This window comes from Paroedura picta, chromosome 5 (assembly GCF_049243985.1).
Source record: "Paroedura picta isolate Pp20150507F chromosome 5, Ppicta_v3.0, whole genome shotgun sequence".
Classification (NCBI taxonomy): Eukaryota; Metazoa; Chordata; class Lepidosauria; order Squamata; family Gekkonidae; genus Paroedura; species Paroedura picta.
Genome location: NC_135373.1, coordinates 19534152 through 19549614, shown reverse-complemented (window position 1 = coordinate 19549614; position 15463 = coordinate 19534152). Strand labels below are relative to the sequence as shown.

The 15463-nt window shown below is 45.8% G+C and overlaps 1 protein-coding gene across 2 annotated transcripts; it reads left to right on the top strand.

Annotated features, from left to right (window-relative positions):
• The first annotated feature begins 7266 nt into the window (after positions 1-7266).
• On the top strand, positions 7267-14853 carry LOC143838972 (chemerin-like receptor 1). Of its 2 annotated transcripts, none has more exons than XM_077340856.1 (2): positions 7267-7353; positions 12846-14853. In XM_077340856.1, the coding sequence occupies exon 2, from the start codon at positions 12854-12856 to the stop codon at positions 13904-13906; it is 1053 nt and encodes a 350-aa protein (XP_077196971.1). In that variant the 5' UTR covers positions 7267-7353; positions 12846-12853; the 3' UTR covers positions 13907-14853. The 2 variants fall into 2 exon arrangements, with proteins under 2 accessions (XP_077196971.1, XP_077196972.1); XM_077340857.1 differs by lacking the exon at positions 7267-7353 and adding an exon at positions 8523-8581.
• Positions 14854-15463: the final 610 nt, after the last annotated feature.

Below are 15463 nucleotides of genomic sequence, written 5' to 3'. Positions count from 1 at the left end.
CCGTTTTCAGTCTGGCTTTCGTCAGTGGCAATGAGTCCGTCCTTGTTAATGTTTGAATATAATGAGGCAAATGCTCCTGTATAATAGAGAGTCAAGGCTGTGAGCTCTTGGTCTCTTGGTCATGGGAATTGTAGTCCATGGACATCTGGAGAGCCACAGTTGGGCCACCCCTGTTCTAAAAAACGTTGGCAGGCCTGGGGAGGGGGGCAGAATAGGCAGGAGCAGGCTGCTTGGACTCTGAAATTCCCCCAACTCCATCCAAATATAGGAAAATGAAACCTTTGTTCCTTTTACTCCCCCCCCCCATATTAAGAGCTGCTTTTGTTATTCCAGCTCGTGTTCCATAATCTGATTTTGAGGCCCTGCTCTGCTGTGTGCCCTGAACTCCATGTGTGGCTGCTTCTGGCTGTGTTTACCCTGGATCCTTTGCTAGATCTCTCTTTGGATTTTGCCTGTATTTTCTCTCTTGGGTGCTCAGCACCCACACTGGGGAGCCTAAACTTTGTGTAGATCTGTGGATAGTCAGCTGCCTAGACACTAGGAAACTACCCTCTGCGGCTTTTCCTTGCACAACATCTCAACGAATGGTAATATTATCCACTGCTTTTCCTGCAGTTTTTTCTCTTTCTCCTCTCCCAGAAGAAAAAGAAGAAGAATTGGTTTTTATACCCAGCTTTTCACTGCCTGAAGGAGTCTCCAAGTAGTTTCCCTTCCTTTCCCCACAACGGACACCATGTGAGGGAGGTAGGGTTGAGAGAGCTCTGAAAGAACTGCTTGGTCAGAACAGTGCTATCAGGGCTGTGATAAGTCCAGGGTCACCCAGTTGGCTGTATGTTAGGGGATTAGAAGCTGCCACTCTTAAACACTACACCAAGCTGGCTCCTTGGTATTATCCATGGCACCAGTATGCACATGCATGGGAATATCTAACATCTCACTGTCTGAGGAGGTTTAAAAAAGAGAATGTTTACTGCATAGTTATTTACAGGAATGTCATATTCATCTGCTTCAGTCTGCTTAAAGAGTTGTTACAAAGAAAACACAGTGCAAGCCCCTATGACTAGCTTTGCAGGTGAAACTATATATGAAGAGAGCAGAGAGCCTATTGAATACTCTTTGCTTCAGAATGTACACACTGATCTTCCTCTTCCGGAAGAAGGATGAAGTGGGCAGGAGCCCACCTTAAACAAAGGAATCCTCAGGACAAGTGCTCAGGGTTTTCCATTGCAACCTTACCTGTGACACCTTGATGCCCCTAGTAAGCACACAGGTACAGCTTAGCTGCTTAAACAGCTCAACAACAGCCCTTCAAGGCTGAATTCACCCAATTACTTGCTGATTGCAATCCCAACATCAAGATACTAGTACTGATACACCACCACCATCTTGAAGGCCTCTTGGCAGCAGCACAAGGAAGAAATCATTTAAATACATAAGTTGAGATCAACTTCTCTATTTACAGATGCCCTCCCCACCTCATGGTCTTGCTGAGACAGATCCCAAAGTTAGGTTAACACAACAAAAGGGATAGGTAGTAACAAATGCATTCCTGGGGAATTTCCATAGCCTGATGACTACAGTTCCCAGCATACTGAAGAAAGAGCTAGAAGAATTGGGGAAGAGGACGAGGACGAGGACGAGGAGGAGAAGGACGACAAGGACAAGGACAAGGACAAGAAGAAGAAGAAGAAGCTATTTGTGTACCCCACTTTTCAGTATACAAAGATATCTCAAAGCAGCTTACAAACACTTTCCCCTTCCTTTCTCCAGAACAGGCAGCCTGTGAGATTGGTGAGGCTGAGAGACCCTTGAGAGAACTGGGGCTGGCCCAAGGCCATGCAGCTGGCTGCATGTAGAGAAGTGGGAAATGAGACTCAGTGCTCCAGATTAGTGGGCACTTAACCATGATACCAAACTGGCTCTCAAGAGGAAGGGGAAGGGGCAAAGGGTTAAGCATACACAATCCTGGCTGGGCTGACCTAGCAGAGCTTCTCTAATCCTATTTATATACAGGAATGTGGGCGAGCTACTTGTGGCCGCTCAGTCACACTGGAAAAGAAGCTGTCATTTTGCTTATTAGGCTCTAAAATGTAGCCCTGGAATTAGAAATATGTCTGGGGCTAAACAGAGGCCATAAATGAAGTCAAAGGCCAAATCTGACGCCTCCTCTTTGTTTTCTTGCTGGCCTGGGAAAGGAAAGGTCAGAGGTGGACCCTGCTCTGAGCACTATATCGCTTTAGGAGTCCTGTGGGAGAGGAAAGAAAGGCCTCTTATCCCAGGAAGAAGAAGAGTTCATTTTTTTAACCAGGTTTTTCACTGTCCAAAGGAGTCTCAAAGCAGCTTGAGATTGCCTTCTCTTCCTCTCCCCACAGCAGACCCCCTGTGAGGTAGGTGAGGCTGAGAGAGCCCTGACAGGACTGCTCAGTGAGAACAGCACTATCAGGACTGTGACTAGGCCAAGGTCACCCAGCTGGCTGAACATGGAGGAGCAGGGAATCAAACCCAGCTCTCCAGATTAGAAGCTGCTGCTCTTAACCGCCACATGCGCAGGCTCACCATGCTGAAAAGGGAAGTGAGGCCTTTGCGTTTGAATCCATACAGGTTTCGCTGGCTGAGATTGGCCACTCGGACTTCCCTCTCCACTCACTTGAAAGGAGACAAAACTGGAGACAAAGACATTTTCAAAAGTCTCTTGTTCATCAAGCGAATGAAAGCACCACTTGTCAATATGGATGCAATGCATGATGGGACAAGGAGGTCTCTTGGGACTGACTTGGCGTTTCTCTTCTCAAAGAAGAGTACGGTTTTATACCCCACTTTTCTTTCCCTTAAGGAGGCCTGCAACCATCTTCTCCTTCCTCTCCCCACAACAGGCATCTCCTGAGGTAGGTTGGGCTGAGAGAGTCCTGTGAGAACTGTGACTGTCTTGATGATCGCCCAGCAGGCTCTGTGTGGAGGAGAAATGGGAAACCAAACCCGGTTCTCCAGGTTGGAGCCCACCATTCTTAACAACTACTTCGCAAGGAGAGATCAGTTTGGCAGCATCCAAGGTCTTCTCACCTAGCTGAAGCAATTCACGAGGGAATCTCCGCAAAATTGTATGCCTGTTTAGAGGTCCCCAGGCCTCGATGCAGGGGTAGTCAAACTGCGGCCCTCCAGATGTCCATGGACTACAATTCCCAGGAGCCCCTGCCAGCGAATGCTGGCAGGGGCTCCTGGGAATTGTAGTCCATGGACATCTGGAGGGCCGCAGTTTGACTACCCCTGCCTTGATGAATTGGAATTGGCCCTCCCATCCTGTTTTCAATGCCGGGGCAAGTAATGGCCAAGTAATAGGGCACTGAGATACCAGTATGGTGTATCAATTGTTACAGTACAATAAACAGACTTCTAAGGACTCTTCAAACTTCAGCTGGTACATTGATGTCCAGAATATTAAACAGATCCCAGTGTGTTTCACTGCATGGCTTTTTCATGGGAGATTAATTTCATTGTTTTCAACAGGAAACTTCAGTTTAGAGAAACAATCTCTTAACAGAGAGTAAGACTATTATAACAACTGCTACTCCTAGCTTAAGGCATTCCAGACACTGGGTTTGCACTGGGACATGTGAAAGAGGGTAAGGGCCTATGAACAGTTTATGCTAGCTGTTGCTGTTAAGTAGGCTCCTATCGTATAAATTCTGCTTTCATTTCATGGCTCATATTTAGGTCCATTCCGCACGAGTTAAAAGTAGCAGAAGTCTTACAAATGGTAAACGCTACAAATTTGATGTTCCACATGACGTCGCACACAATCTGCAACACTCCTGCAACACTAGCGCTAAAATCGCTTCGCTGTAGCGATTTCCGGTGAATCCTGAAAAGTGGATTCACCCTCAGAAAATTGCTACACTCCTGCCAACAACCTGCAACACTTGCGAAAAAGACCTGTGTGTTCTCAATGTAGCAGTTGCAACAAAGTCCCTCCCCCTGGCTCTCTCCTCCGAACTTCCAGCAATGCGATCACCATTTTTTTCCCCTCGGAGTGAGCGGGGAAAGCAATGAACCAGCGAGGCTTGATTCACCCAGCGAGGCTTCTCCGGCTGCAGTCCCTCCACAGAAGTGCTTTAAAGCTCCCCTAAGTCCCCAAGCACAACACAGCCCCCTGTTTGCCAGTTCCCTTTAATTTCGGCCAAAAATCGTGCCCGTGCAGGGGGGGGATTTTTTTCCACTTGGGGGAGCGTGGTAATGATGACTCGCCAGCTCACACGCCAGCTAGATGGGTCTCTATGTTAGGAAGAATCAAGGCATATTCGTTGAAGCGTGTTTTTTTTTTTAACTGTGCTTAAAGGGAAAGGGGCTTTTCTGGAGCATGATAACAACCGCCCATTGGCTGTTCGTTTGATTGACGGCCAGGGGTGGGAACAAGCACAGAAAAAAATCGCTTCCTTTCTAGCGATTCCTGCTAGACCGGAAACCTGTGGGGAACGAATGAAACGCTACTGGATTCCACTACAAATGCGGAACGCCGAGATTCCACTATTTAAAATACCGTTATTTCTTTGTGAAAGCAATTGGCAACATTGGTCCTTGTGCGGAATGGGCCTTAATATTCATCCTGCTTGTTAGATCAGAATTATGATCCTGCCTCGAACTTCAGGTTCCAGTCCTCGGCAGATCTGCATACACAACACGGTGCCTAACCTCTAGTTGATTTCCAGATTTCTACAAGTCAAATCCAATTGCGTGGTCTTATCAGATGTCTCACCCTATTGATTGTACTGATTTGTTTCCTGTGTAATCCACCTTGAGTCCCACTGAGAAAGGGGGAAGAATAAATAACATATAATTAAGTTAATGAATAGAGGGTTTCTGAGCAGGGACCAAATGCCTTTGCCTTCTCATTGACGGTCTTCCACTCCTTTCAGAAGCACCTAGGATGAGGTAGGGTTACCAACCTTCAGGTGGGGCCTAGAGACCTCCTCGTGTTGCATCTGATCTCCAGACTGCATCAAGACACCTGTTATGTGATGGCATTACTGCACATGCTCAGCTTTAAAAAAAATGGAAAGGAGGAAAGGCAGAAAGTGGGAACACAAGTTCTCTCCACAGAAGCGGACAAATGCAAACTACAAATGAACTTCCAGACAGCGCTGGAGAAAACCATAAATGTAGAATGCCAGGCACAAATTTGGGGTCTGTATTCAGAATTCAATGCAGCGAGAATGCGCTGGCAAATAACAAATGAAGAAAAGGGGCAGGAGAAAATGGCAGCTTTGAAGGGTGGACTTCATGGCAGCGCATTAGGGTGGCCAGAGGTCTCTGGACAGCTGGTGGGAGTTGGGGAGTGGGCTTACCAGGAAAAGGGAGCCTCGACCAATGTTTCAGCTATGTGCCCATGTGACTTTAAATGTGACCTGGAAGAGATGTAAGCACGTCAGGGACATCGTGGCAATGCTCTGGTTTGGGGGCAAAAACTCTATGGTAAAATTAGCTTCCACCACAGAATCTTTGCTCAAAAACCAGAGCATCACCTCAACATTCCCAATGAGCCTAATGTCACATCTATGTCGCATTGGAGTACGTTGCTAAAATTTTGGATGTTTCTCCCATTTTTTGCTGGCAGAGTTTCAATATGCAGTGAGAGCAGAGCACCAGACTGCTTAAAGAATAAAATAGTTTTTATTCAAAAGAGAAATAACTATGCATGGAAAGAGGAGAGGAGAGAACTAAGTGGTAGCTGTTGTCGGCAGTCATTCTGTTGTTCAGCTGCTGTTCTGGAGGCAAGTAGAGAAGCAGTGTGCCAAAAAAGCAGGAACTCTCCTGTTGGCTTCCAATCAGGATATTAGAGGAAATAATTTGACAATCATCAGCAATTTCCTGTCCTAACTATGCGAAATATGCTCTTCCTTCGATGCCCCCTGCAGGACACCCATTATATTGTGCTCAACTATGCAAATTGCAGTTCTTGCATGTTCTAATACTTTTTGCAGAAAGTCCCCCCGCCTGCCTGCTCATTGACTATGGAGAGTCGTTATATTCCGTCCATTCCACATTTCTTTGCCAACAGCGTCTATGCAGCAGACTGCTTGCTACATCCTCCATTTTAAAGCACTAGTTGGGGAATCGCATAAAGTGGATTCCACAACCTAAAAAGCGCAAGCTCCAGGAAAGCAACCAGCAGGCTACCAGCCAAAGAAATGCATGGAGGCAAAGAAGCACTATGCCCTCCTCCAATGTGCTGCCCTCGCACCTGCCTCCCTCTCCCTTCTTCCAGGGGAAGTGCTTTTTAGAAATTAAGCACAGCCTCATGCAATGAATAGGTAAACAAGCATGCATGTGATGCCAGAAATAATTCTATCCCAAAGTTGTAACACAATGCATGCCTCTCTAAAGTCCTCCCCCCCCTCCAAAATCAGGAACAAGATTATTTTTTTAAAGTATCAAGACTTGTGATTCCATAAGGGGTGGCATTCCAAAATCACTATGCATCTATGATTAGATGCACAGGTGTTTAAATGGAGAAGTATTTAATTTTAAAAAATTAGCAGGCATCGCGAGCCCTTTAAAACATGGAGAAAGGGGACTGGTTGCCAGGATTGATTGACAGGCAGAAGAGAGTAGCGTATAAAGTGCATTGCTCTCTTCCACCATTTCCAGTAGCACTTGTGAAGTGCAAGAAGCGTAAGAAGGTGGCAGAAGAGCGAGACAGCAAGGAGGAGTGGAGTTGCCGGGAGGTGCAATAATGCTGGCGTAACGCTATTTTTAATAATGTGCGGAAATGCTCTCAGTTTTACCAGCAACACAGACCAACAAAATTGGAGACAATTGGAGTAGAACTCCTCAGCTTGGTCAGCAGAAGCGCTGCAATTGTTAAAACTGCAGAAGAAATTACACCAAGCTGTTGCTCATTTGCCTCCTTTATTCAGCTTGTGAAATTCAGCCTTCTGCTCATATCTTAATAAAACACTGCCTGTTGCAGGGCATATTTCTAGGGAACTCTCAGACTCCATGAATCTTCTTGCCCCAATTTAAGAGAGTGAGATTTTATCGAACAATGATCCCTGTTCCTTAGAAACCCCGGTCACTGCCCTCCCAGCTTCGCACGGCCTCAAGCTGCCACATGCATTCATCTGGCAACATTTCCTTACTCCACACTGGCCTTGGTGTTCTCCCCTCTACCTCTCAAAAAGCGATTCCTCTTTTCGCACCAGATTCCGCTTTTCATCGAGAGCCAGCCTTCAGGTTGGCCCAAGGCCAAGCCCTCAGACAGGCTGCGGGAAGGCAGTGAGCAAGCAAACCACCCGTTTCCTGTGAAAGGACGTTTGTGGCAGACAGGAGAAGAGCGAACTCCTCTGGAGCTGGGGACAGGTAATGGGATGGGTTTGGGATTCTTCATCTCCTTGATGTTGGGCTTCCTGTGTTCTGTTCCTGTGAGCATTCCGTGCAAGGGAAGCACGCTTCGTCCCCATCTAGGGAGGACTGCTGTGTAGTGGGACCACTGTTTAGGTTTCTCCTCATTTGTGGCTAGGCGCTCACGGCGTCTGCCCTGGGATTTGTGTGGTCGTGTGTGTAGCCTGCGTGCCTTTTGTTCCACTTTGCTTTTGGTGCTCAGTACGTTTACAGGATTGAGCCATTCTGGGTTTTCCTGTCCATGTCTCCTCCTCTGCCGACTTCTCGGGGGGCAAGCAAATGAAATGATTTTCAAGCTGGAGATGGCAAAGAACAGTTTATTCCACTGTAAACAATTCCTCGATCTTCCAAAACATCAAACCCAACTCCTAGGTATTTTTTCGTTTTCGGTCTCTTTGTCAGTGATGTAAGATACTCTTTAACCTTTAATAATCAGTCCTCTTTAAATGAATTCCTATCATACATCAGAAGGATAGGACCTGAATCCTATGGTAATATGTATGTGGTTCAATCTCCAAATGTTTCTATGATATCCGCTATGCAGACTTCTACAAATATTATCATCACCAAATGTAACTGCTCTTTAGTAGTGACCCTAAACTTCTAGCGGGGAGCTACAGCTGAGTAGATGAGCCTTTGCTTGGCATGCAGAAAGTCCCAGGTTCGATCCTAGGAGAGCAGAGAATGGCCCCATGACTGATTGGAGAAGACAACACTTTCCTAAATGAGTATTAGACAAAGGCCTGACCCCCAACACACTCAAAATGATTTTGGGCAGTGAATGGCAAACTCCTGCTATAAGGTTTGTTTTTTGTTTTGCAAAGTACTCTTTCTTTCTTTCTTTCTTTCTTTCTTTCTTTCTTTCTTTCTTTCTTTCTTTCTTTCTTTCTTTCTTTCTTTCTTTCTTTCTTTCTTTCGAGCGTTCTAAGTTGGCTTGCAAGATTTTGGTGCATCTGCATCTCCCCGCAATGCTGATTAGATGTTATGAGATAATGGTGGGCAGGAAGCATCCACAACGCAGATCCTAAATGGCAACAGATTACAATACAGACTGCAAACCAGGCTAGGCCCTCATTCTGAAAAGACAGCAGCATTTCAAAATCTTAATTCAGTTTCAACTGTCGGGAAGGAAGGAGGCAAAGGTCACTGCATCGGAGGGGGGCTGCGCTGGCCTGCAGTACAACAGGTAGAGTCAAGTTTAGTAGATTCAAAAGATTATACCTGTGAAATCACTTTTCTCTCTAAGGTGCTAATGGATTCAAATCTACTTCTCTGTTTCGCCCAACAGGTTTCATTCCGACGGATGTAAGAACTGGGGATATGTGCATATTTCCAGTTTCGCTTCTTTCTTTTGCATTTTTGCCCACCGTTTTGGGCTCCGCACTGTCGGTTTCTTAGTTTAGATCACATTTGGTATGCCTGGCGTAGTGTTTTTCTGTGTCGTTTTATATGCAATTGCTCGGATGTTTTCCTAGACGCTGTGCACCGTTGATGCACATTACAACACTGGTTTTATTAACTCATAAACGCTGTCAAAAATATGTGAAGTTTGGGAGATAAAATAAGGATGAGGAAATGGAATCTGGCCAGCAGATAAAGAATCCTGGGTCTAGTGTCAAAAAGGGAGAAGCTGAATCAAAACGGAGATGTGCAGGTCAAAAGATCAGGGCAGAGAAATTCAAGTCATTTTTCGTTAGAATTACTCACTTTGCAAGAACCCGTCCCAGCATCTCTGTGCATCTCAAAGCTCCTAGTGTGCTCCTGACTGGAGACATAGTACAGTGTCTCATGCAGATCTAGAGAAGGCAGCCTCTTTTGGCAGTGGAGATTCTCTGTATTGGGAATGATCGAATGATCCAGCTATTTCTGGTGCAAAGGGCAAAGAAGATGACTAAAACTCAGAGGAGGGTGGTCGGAAGGGGCAAGGTCAAGATGGGTAGCCGTGTTTACCTGTAGCGGAAAGGAACAAGAGTCCTGGAGCACCATAGGTTAAACAATACTGAGTCCCTGTAAGGCAAAAGTGTAAACAAGAAAGCTTCTACTTGTATACAAACAAAAGTATTATTTAGGGCGGGGGTAGTCAACCTGTGGTCCTCCAGATGTTCATGGACTACAATTACCATGAGCCCCTGCCAGCGTTTGCTGGCAGGGGCTCATGGGAATTGTAGTCCATGAACATCTGGAGGACCACAGGTTGACTACCCCTGATTTAGGGGATGATTTAAAGGTATGTTGGGCAGAGTCCCGTGGTCAGAAAGACTTAAAGAGGTGGGAGTCCAAGAGGGCTGGGAGTTTTTTAAAAGTGAAAAAAATGAAGGTTCAATCACAAACAATTCCCTTAAGAAGGAAAGACGGAAGGAGCCTAAGGGATCCAAGGTGGCTCCATAAGCAGCTGTCAAATGATTTGAGAAATAAAAGAGAGTCATTTAGGAAATGGAAGGAAGGCCTTACTACCAAGGATGACTATTAACAAATAACGAATTATTGTAGGGAGAGTGTTAGAAAAGCTAAAGCTTATTAGGAGCTTAGACTAGCAAGAAGTGCTAAACATAGCAAAAAAGGCTTCTTTAGTTATATTTCAAGTAAGAATAAGAGCAGGGACTCTGTAGGACCACTGCGAGGGAAAGAAAGTGAAATTATAACAGATGATGAAGAGAGGGCTGAACTGCTTAACTCCTGTTTCTCCTCAGTCTTCTCTTGTGAGGGAAATAGTGCTCAATGTGGCAAAAACTTAACACAAGAGGGGGATGGGAATGGTGGCCAAGGATCACTGTTGGGGCAGTCTATAAACACCTAGTTTCTTTAAATGAAATAAAATCTTCTGGGCCAGATGAGCTGCATCCAAGGGTACTAAAAGAACTTTCAGATGTCATCTCTGAACCTCTGTCCATTATTTTTGACACTTGGAGAACAGGTGAGGTGCCAGACGATTGGAGGCAGAACAATGTTTTCCCCATCTTCAAGAAAGGGAAAAAGGAGGATCCGGGCAACTACCGACCAGTCAGCTTGACATCTGTAGGTGGCAAAATGTTGGAACAAATAATCAAACAGTCAGTCTTTGAGCAGCTGGAACAGAGAACTGTGATTTCTAAGACTCAGCACAGGTTTCACAAAAAGAAGTCATGTCAGACCAACCTTATCTCTTTTTTGGGAAGGTGGCTACCTTGCTGGATCAGGAGGATGCTGTGGACATAGTTTATCTGCATATCAGTAAAGCTTTTGATAAGGTTCCTTAAGATGTTCTTGTTGACAAATTGGTACAATGCGGTATGGATCCTAATTCTGTCAGGTGGATCAATAACTGGTTGACAGATAGTACCCAAAGGGTATTTGTTAATGGTTCAGCATCGTCTTGAAGAAGAGTGACAAGTGGAGTTCCCCAGGGATCTATCCAGGGGCCTGTGTTGTTCAACATATTTATAAATGATTTGTATGAAGGATTAGAGGGGGTACTTATTAAATTTGGAGCCAATACTATACTGGGATGGATAGCAAACACAACAGAAGACAGAATTGGAATACAAGATGATCTTGATAGGTTAGGAAAAACCAAATACATCAATATAGGATGGGGGAGACTTGTCTTGCCAGTAGTATGTGGGGAAAGGATCTAGGAAGAAAGGTTGGGGGAGCTTGGCCTGTTTAGCCGGAAGAAGAGATGACTGAGAGGGAATCTGATCACCATCCTCAAGTATTTAAAAGGGTGCCATATGGAGAATGGAGCAGAGTTGTTCTCTCTTGCCCCAGAGGGACGGACCAGAACCAATGGGATGAAATTAATGCAAAAGAAATTCCGTCTCAACATCCGGAAGAAGTTCCTGCCAGTTAGAGCGGTTTCTCAGGAGGTGGTGGATTCTCCATCTTTGGAAATTTTTAAACAGAGGCTAGATAGCCATCTGATGGAGAGGCTGATTCTGTGAAGGTTCAAGGGGGTGGCAGGTTACAGTGGATGAGCGAGAGAGTTGTGAGTGTCCTGCACAGTGCAGGGGGTTGGACTAGATGATCCAGGAGGTCATAATTATTCTATGATTCTATGAATCCTCCTTAGTTCTCAAACAATTTCTAGTAAATAAGCTCATTTTCGCTGAGCTTCATCAGGAGAACTAAGTGAGTGTGTTGGCATATTTACATTGCATCCATCCAGGGATCCCAAGTCTGAAAGCCATAAAAATTCACAGAACTCATCCCCTCACAATTTTTGTTAGCCTTTATGGTCTGAGCTGCAAATCATGCAGAGATGCAACAGGAAGCCTCATTGTTAAGCAGATATTTTTGAAGAAACCATTCAAGAGACCTGATCTGCCCATTTTTATTGAGTGATAAGGATGCCGATGTCACTTTTATTATGGCAGAATTTCTGTCTTCAGTTTTTAAATTTAAACTGACTCATGTATCTGGACTATCTTTGTTTGTCTTGCTAAGCTGCTTTGTGCCAATAAAGGTATTGTGTGTGTGTGTGGGACAAGCAGATATTTTGGCTTTACAGAAGTCCTCATTCATTGAATTGGACTTCAATCCATTCTCACCTATATCGGCTGCTCCCATAGGGATCCTACCTTACTATGATAATCCCTGTTTTGTATGGCACTGCCATCTGAGTTGAGATGAGTGGCAGCCCAAGGAAGGGATTCTTTGTCATGGCCCCAAAATTACAGAATCCCTAGGGGATTTTGACTGTCCCTGATAGCATTGCCTTTTGCTGCTAGCAAGTGAAGACTTTTTTGTTTGGTGTTGGCTCAGCCATTCTCATTTAAGCTTCTTCCTGTCCATGTGCCTAGGATTGTTCTGATTGCTTTTAAAATAAATCCATTTGTGTTTATAATGTGTTATTATGGCTTGTAGACTTGGATCCCTAAATGGATGGGATATGAATATGCCAGCTCACTCACTTAGTTGTCTCGATGGAGCTCGAAGAAAACAAGCTTATTTACCAGAAATTGTTTGAGAACTACGGAGGATTCATCCCCTAAATCAGGGGTAGTCAAACTGCGGCCCTCCAGATGTCCATGGACCACAATTCCCAGAAGCCCCTGCCAGCGAATGCTGGCAGGGGCTTCTGGGAATTGTGGTCCATAGACATCTGGAGGGCTGCAGTTTGACTACCCCTGCCCTAAATAATAACATTGTTTGTATTCAAGTCGAAGCTAGTAAAATTTATTGTTTACACTTTTGCCTCGCAGAGATTCACCATTGTTTAACCTCTTCACCATATGGCCACATTTTGCTTACTTAACTCATTCACTATGACAGGAGGTCCCAAACTCTGCCTCTCAGCTTCTACCACAACTCAAGCTTGTGCCCAGGGTATTGAAAGGTGGTATTCATGACTCAGCTCCAGTGCCAACAGGCAGAATGGCACAAAGGTCCAAAAATGAGGAACTTCTGCCCCCTCAAGCCTCCCACACAGAAAAAGACCCATCTCATTACCCCTATCTCTTTTTCTTTGCCAGGTTCCACTATGGAGGCCAACCTCACTGCCCTGTGGCCTACTGGTGCCTCTTGGTTGACGCCCCCTAAAGGCAAAACTGATGCAAGCGACATCGTGGACATGGTTCAGGCCTTCTTCTACAGCGTGGTCTTCCTCCTTGGTTCCCTTGGCAACGGAGCCGTGATCGCCATCACAGTCCGCCAGGCCTCTTGCGTCGTCAACTGCATCTTTTTCCTCAACCTAGCCTTGGCGGACTTCCTGTTCTCCATCAGCCGGATCGTGCCCCTGATGAAGAACGCTTTCTACAAAGGCAACTGGCCCTTCGGGAGCTTCCTGTGCAAAGCCAACAGCTTCACCAAGTACCTCAACATGTTCTGCAGCGTCTTCCTCTTGGCGGCCATCAGCATGGACCGGGCCGCCTCTGTGCTCTACCCGGTGTGGTCCCGAAATCGCCGCGGCCCTCGCTTGGCGTGGCTGTCCGCCTTCGGCGCTTGGTCGGTGGCCACCGCAGCCAGCCTCCCTTTTTACGTCTATCGAACTGTGATCTTTGATTCCAAGCGCAATGAGACAAAATGCTCCCTTGCCCTGGGGGATGGGGAGAGTGTGAAGTGGGTCTTATATCTGCTGAGGCTGGTCTGTGGGTTCTTGGCCCCCTTTGTCATCATTGTGGCTTGCTACGGGGTGATTGCAGTGAAGGTGAAGCAACGCCAAGCCACCATTCGCTCCAAGAAGCCTTTCAAGGTCATCCTGGTGATTGTCATAACGTTCTTCCTCTGCTGGGCACCCTACCATCTCTTCCTCTTGCTCAAACTGAAGGGCTACAAAGGCCAGGCAGTCTCCATCGGCCTTCCTCTCGCTTCGTGTCTGGCTTACCTGAACAGCTGCACCAACCCCATCCTCTACTTCTTCATGGGCCTGGACTTCCGCCGAGAAATAAACCGTTTGAACCTGGCTGGGGCCTTCAGACGGACTTTGCTTGAAGGGACTGTCCACTCTCTGGGGGGGCTTTCTGGTCGCAAGAAAGAAGCGGCTGATTCAGTTGATGAACTGGGCTGCTCCACCATAGCCCACGAGCTGGCCTAAAGGACAGATTCAAGTTTCTATACACTGACGGTTTTCTGAAGCCCATAAGCCTTCATCTGTTCTTCCGGCTTCTTGCCGAAAGGTCGACTGTTGGTTCCTCACCTGATGGAAACAGCCATTAGAATTTTGCACCAGGTTTTTCTCAGCAAATGTCCTGTGGGGCTCACTCTTCACTGTAGGCACACATGTGTATGAAAAGTGCCTTTGAGTCGTAGCCAACTAATGGTGATCTAGGAATGCCAGCCTCCAAGTGGGACCTGGGTTGAAGTTAAAGCTCATCTTCAGACTACAGAGATTATTTCCCCTGGAGAAAATGGATGCTTTGGTGGGTGAATTTTCTGGGACTAAGATCCCAGTCCTCCCCAGGCTTCACTCCCAAATCTTCAGGAGTTTTCCAATCAGGATCTGGTAACCCTTCCCCCCATCTTCTGCTGGTGGCCAGAGGGCAACTAGCCCCTTTATGGAATTCCCATTGGTCTTTCAAGGCAACAGATGTTCAAAGGTGATTTGCCATTACCTGTTTCTAGAAAGCAAACCTGGAACATCTTGGGTGCTTTCCCATCTAAGTATTAACCAGGACCAAATCTGCTTAGCTTCTAAGATCTGACAGGATTATGCTCACCTGAGCCACTTATCTCTGTATAGTGGACAATTTCCTCATTAGAGGCCCCCCAGTGTCAGCTGAAAACTTTTCTTGTTCCCCAAAAGGCTTTTAAAAAATCCCCATCCCTCTTGTGTCATTGTATGTTTTTAATAGCTGCTATTGGTGCTAACCGTTTTGTATGAATTCTTAACAATTGTGTGACGCCTTTTTATTGTTCAGACACAAAATTGGGGATGTAAATACTCTATGAAAAAAATGTAAATAGGATGTACATATTTTTTATGCATGACAAATAGGGTTCCCGACCACCTGGTGGTTGTAACCTGACAGACCAGAAATCACTGTGCAAAATCAGAAATTAAAAATGTTTTTTTTTACAAAAATGTTATATTCAGTTACTTAGAAGAATGTGTGTAATTTCCAATATTGCTGTTGATTTCTTATTTCAGATGTCACACTGTTGCTCACTGTCAGGAATTAGGCTGAGCCCAGCCTGCAGAGTCCGAGATAAAGGCACATCCGAAATCCAACAGCCAGTTGAGGATTCTAAGAGAGCTTTTTTTAACAGAGTCTCTACAGAACGCTAAGGCAAACCAAGATCTTCCTAAGCAAAGATCTTGATGATAACAAAGTACAAAGGGACACTCGGGGCAGATATAGAGCCCACCACATAAGGGAGGGGGCACATAGGCATTTTGGCGGGAGAGCGAGAAGACAGCAAAGGTGGGTTGATTCCCAGGTGACCAGATGGCCCAGAATCTTATCTAAGCAGTTGGCACTTTGTTGAGACTTGGAGTTGTCTCCACAAGGACACTTATAGTAAGATTGATATATCAGCATGGAGCATTTCCCGCTGGGAAAAGGAAGGGAGGCTGGGAGATAGCCGACAGGTTTATTGCTTTATGGCCTTGGCTGGGGACGGCTGGTGAGAAGCCCAAAATGAAACTTAGATG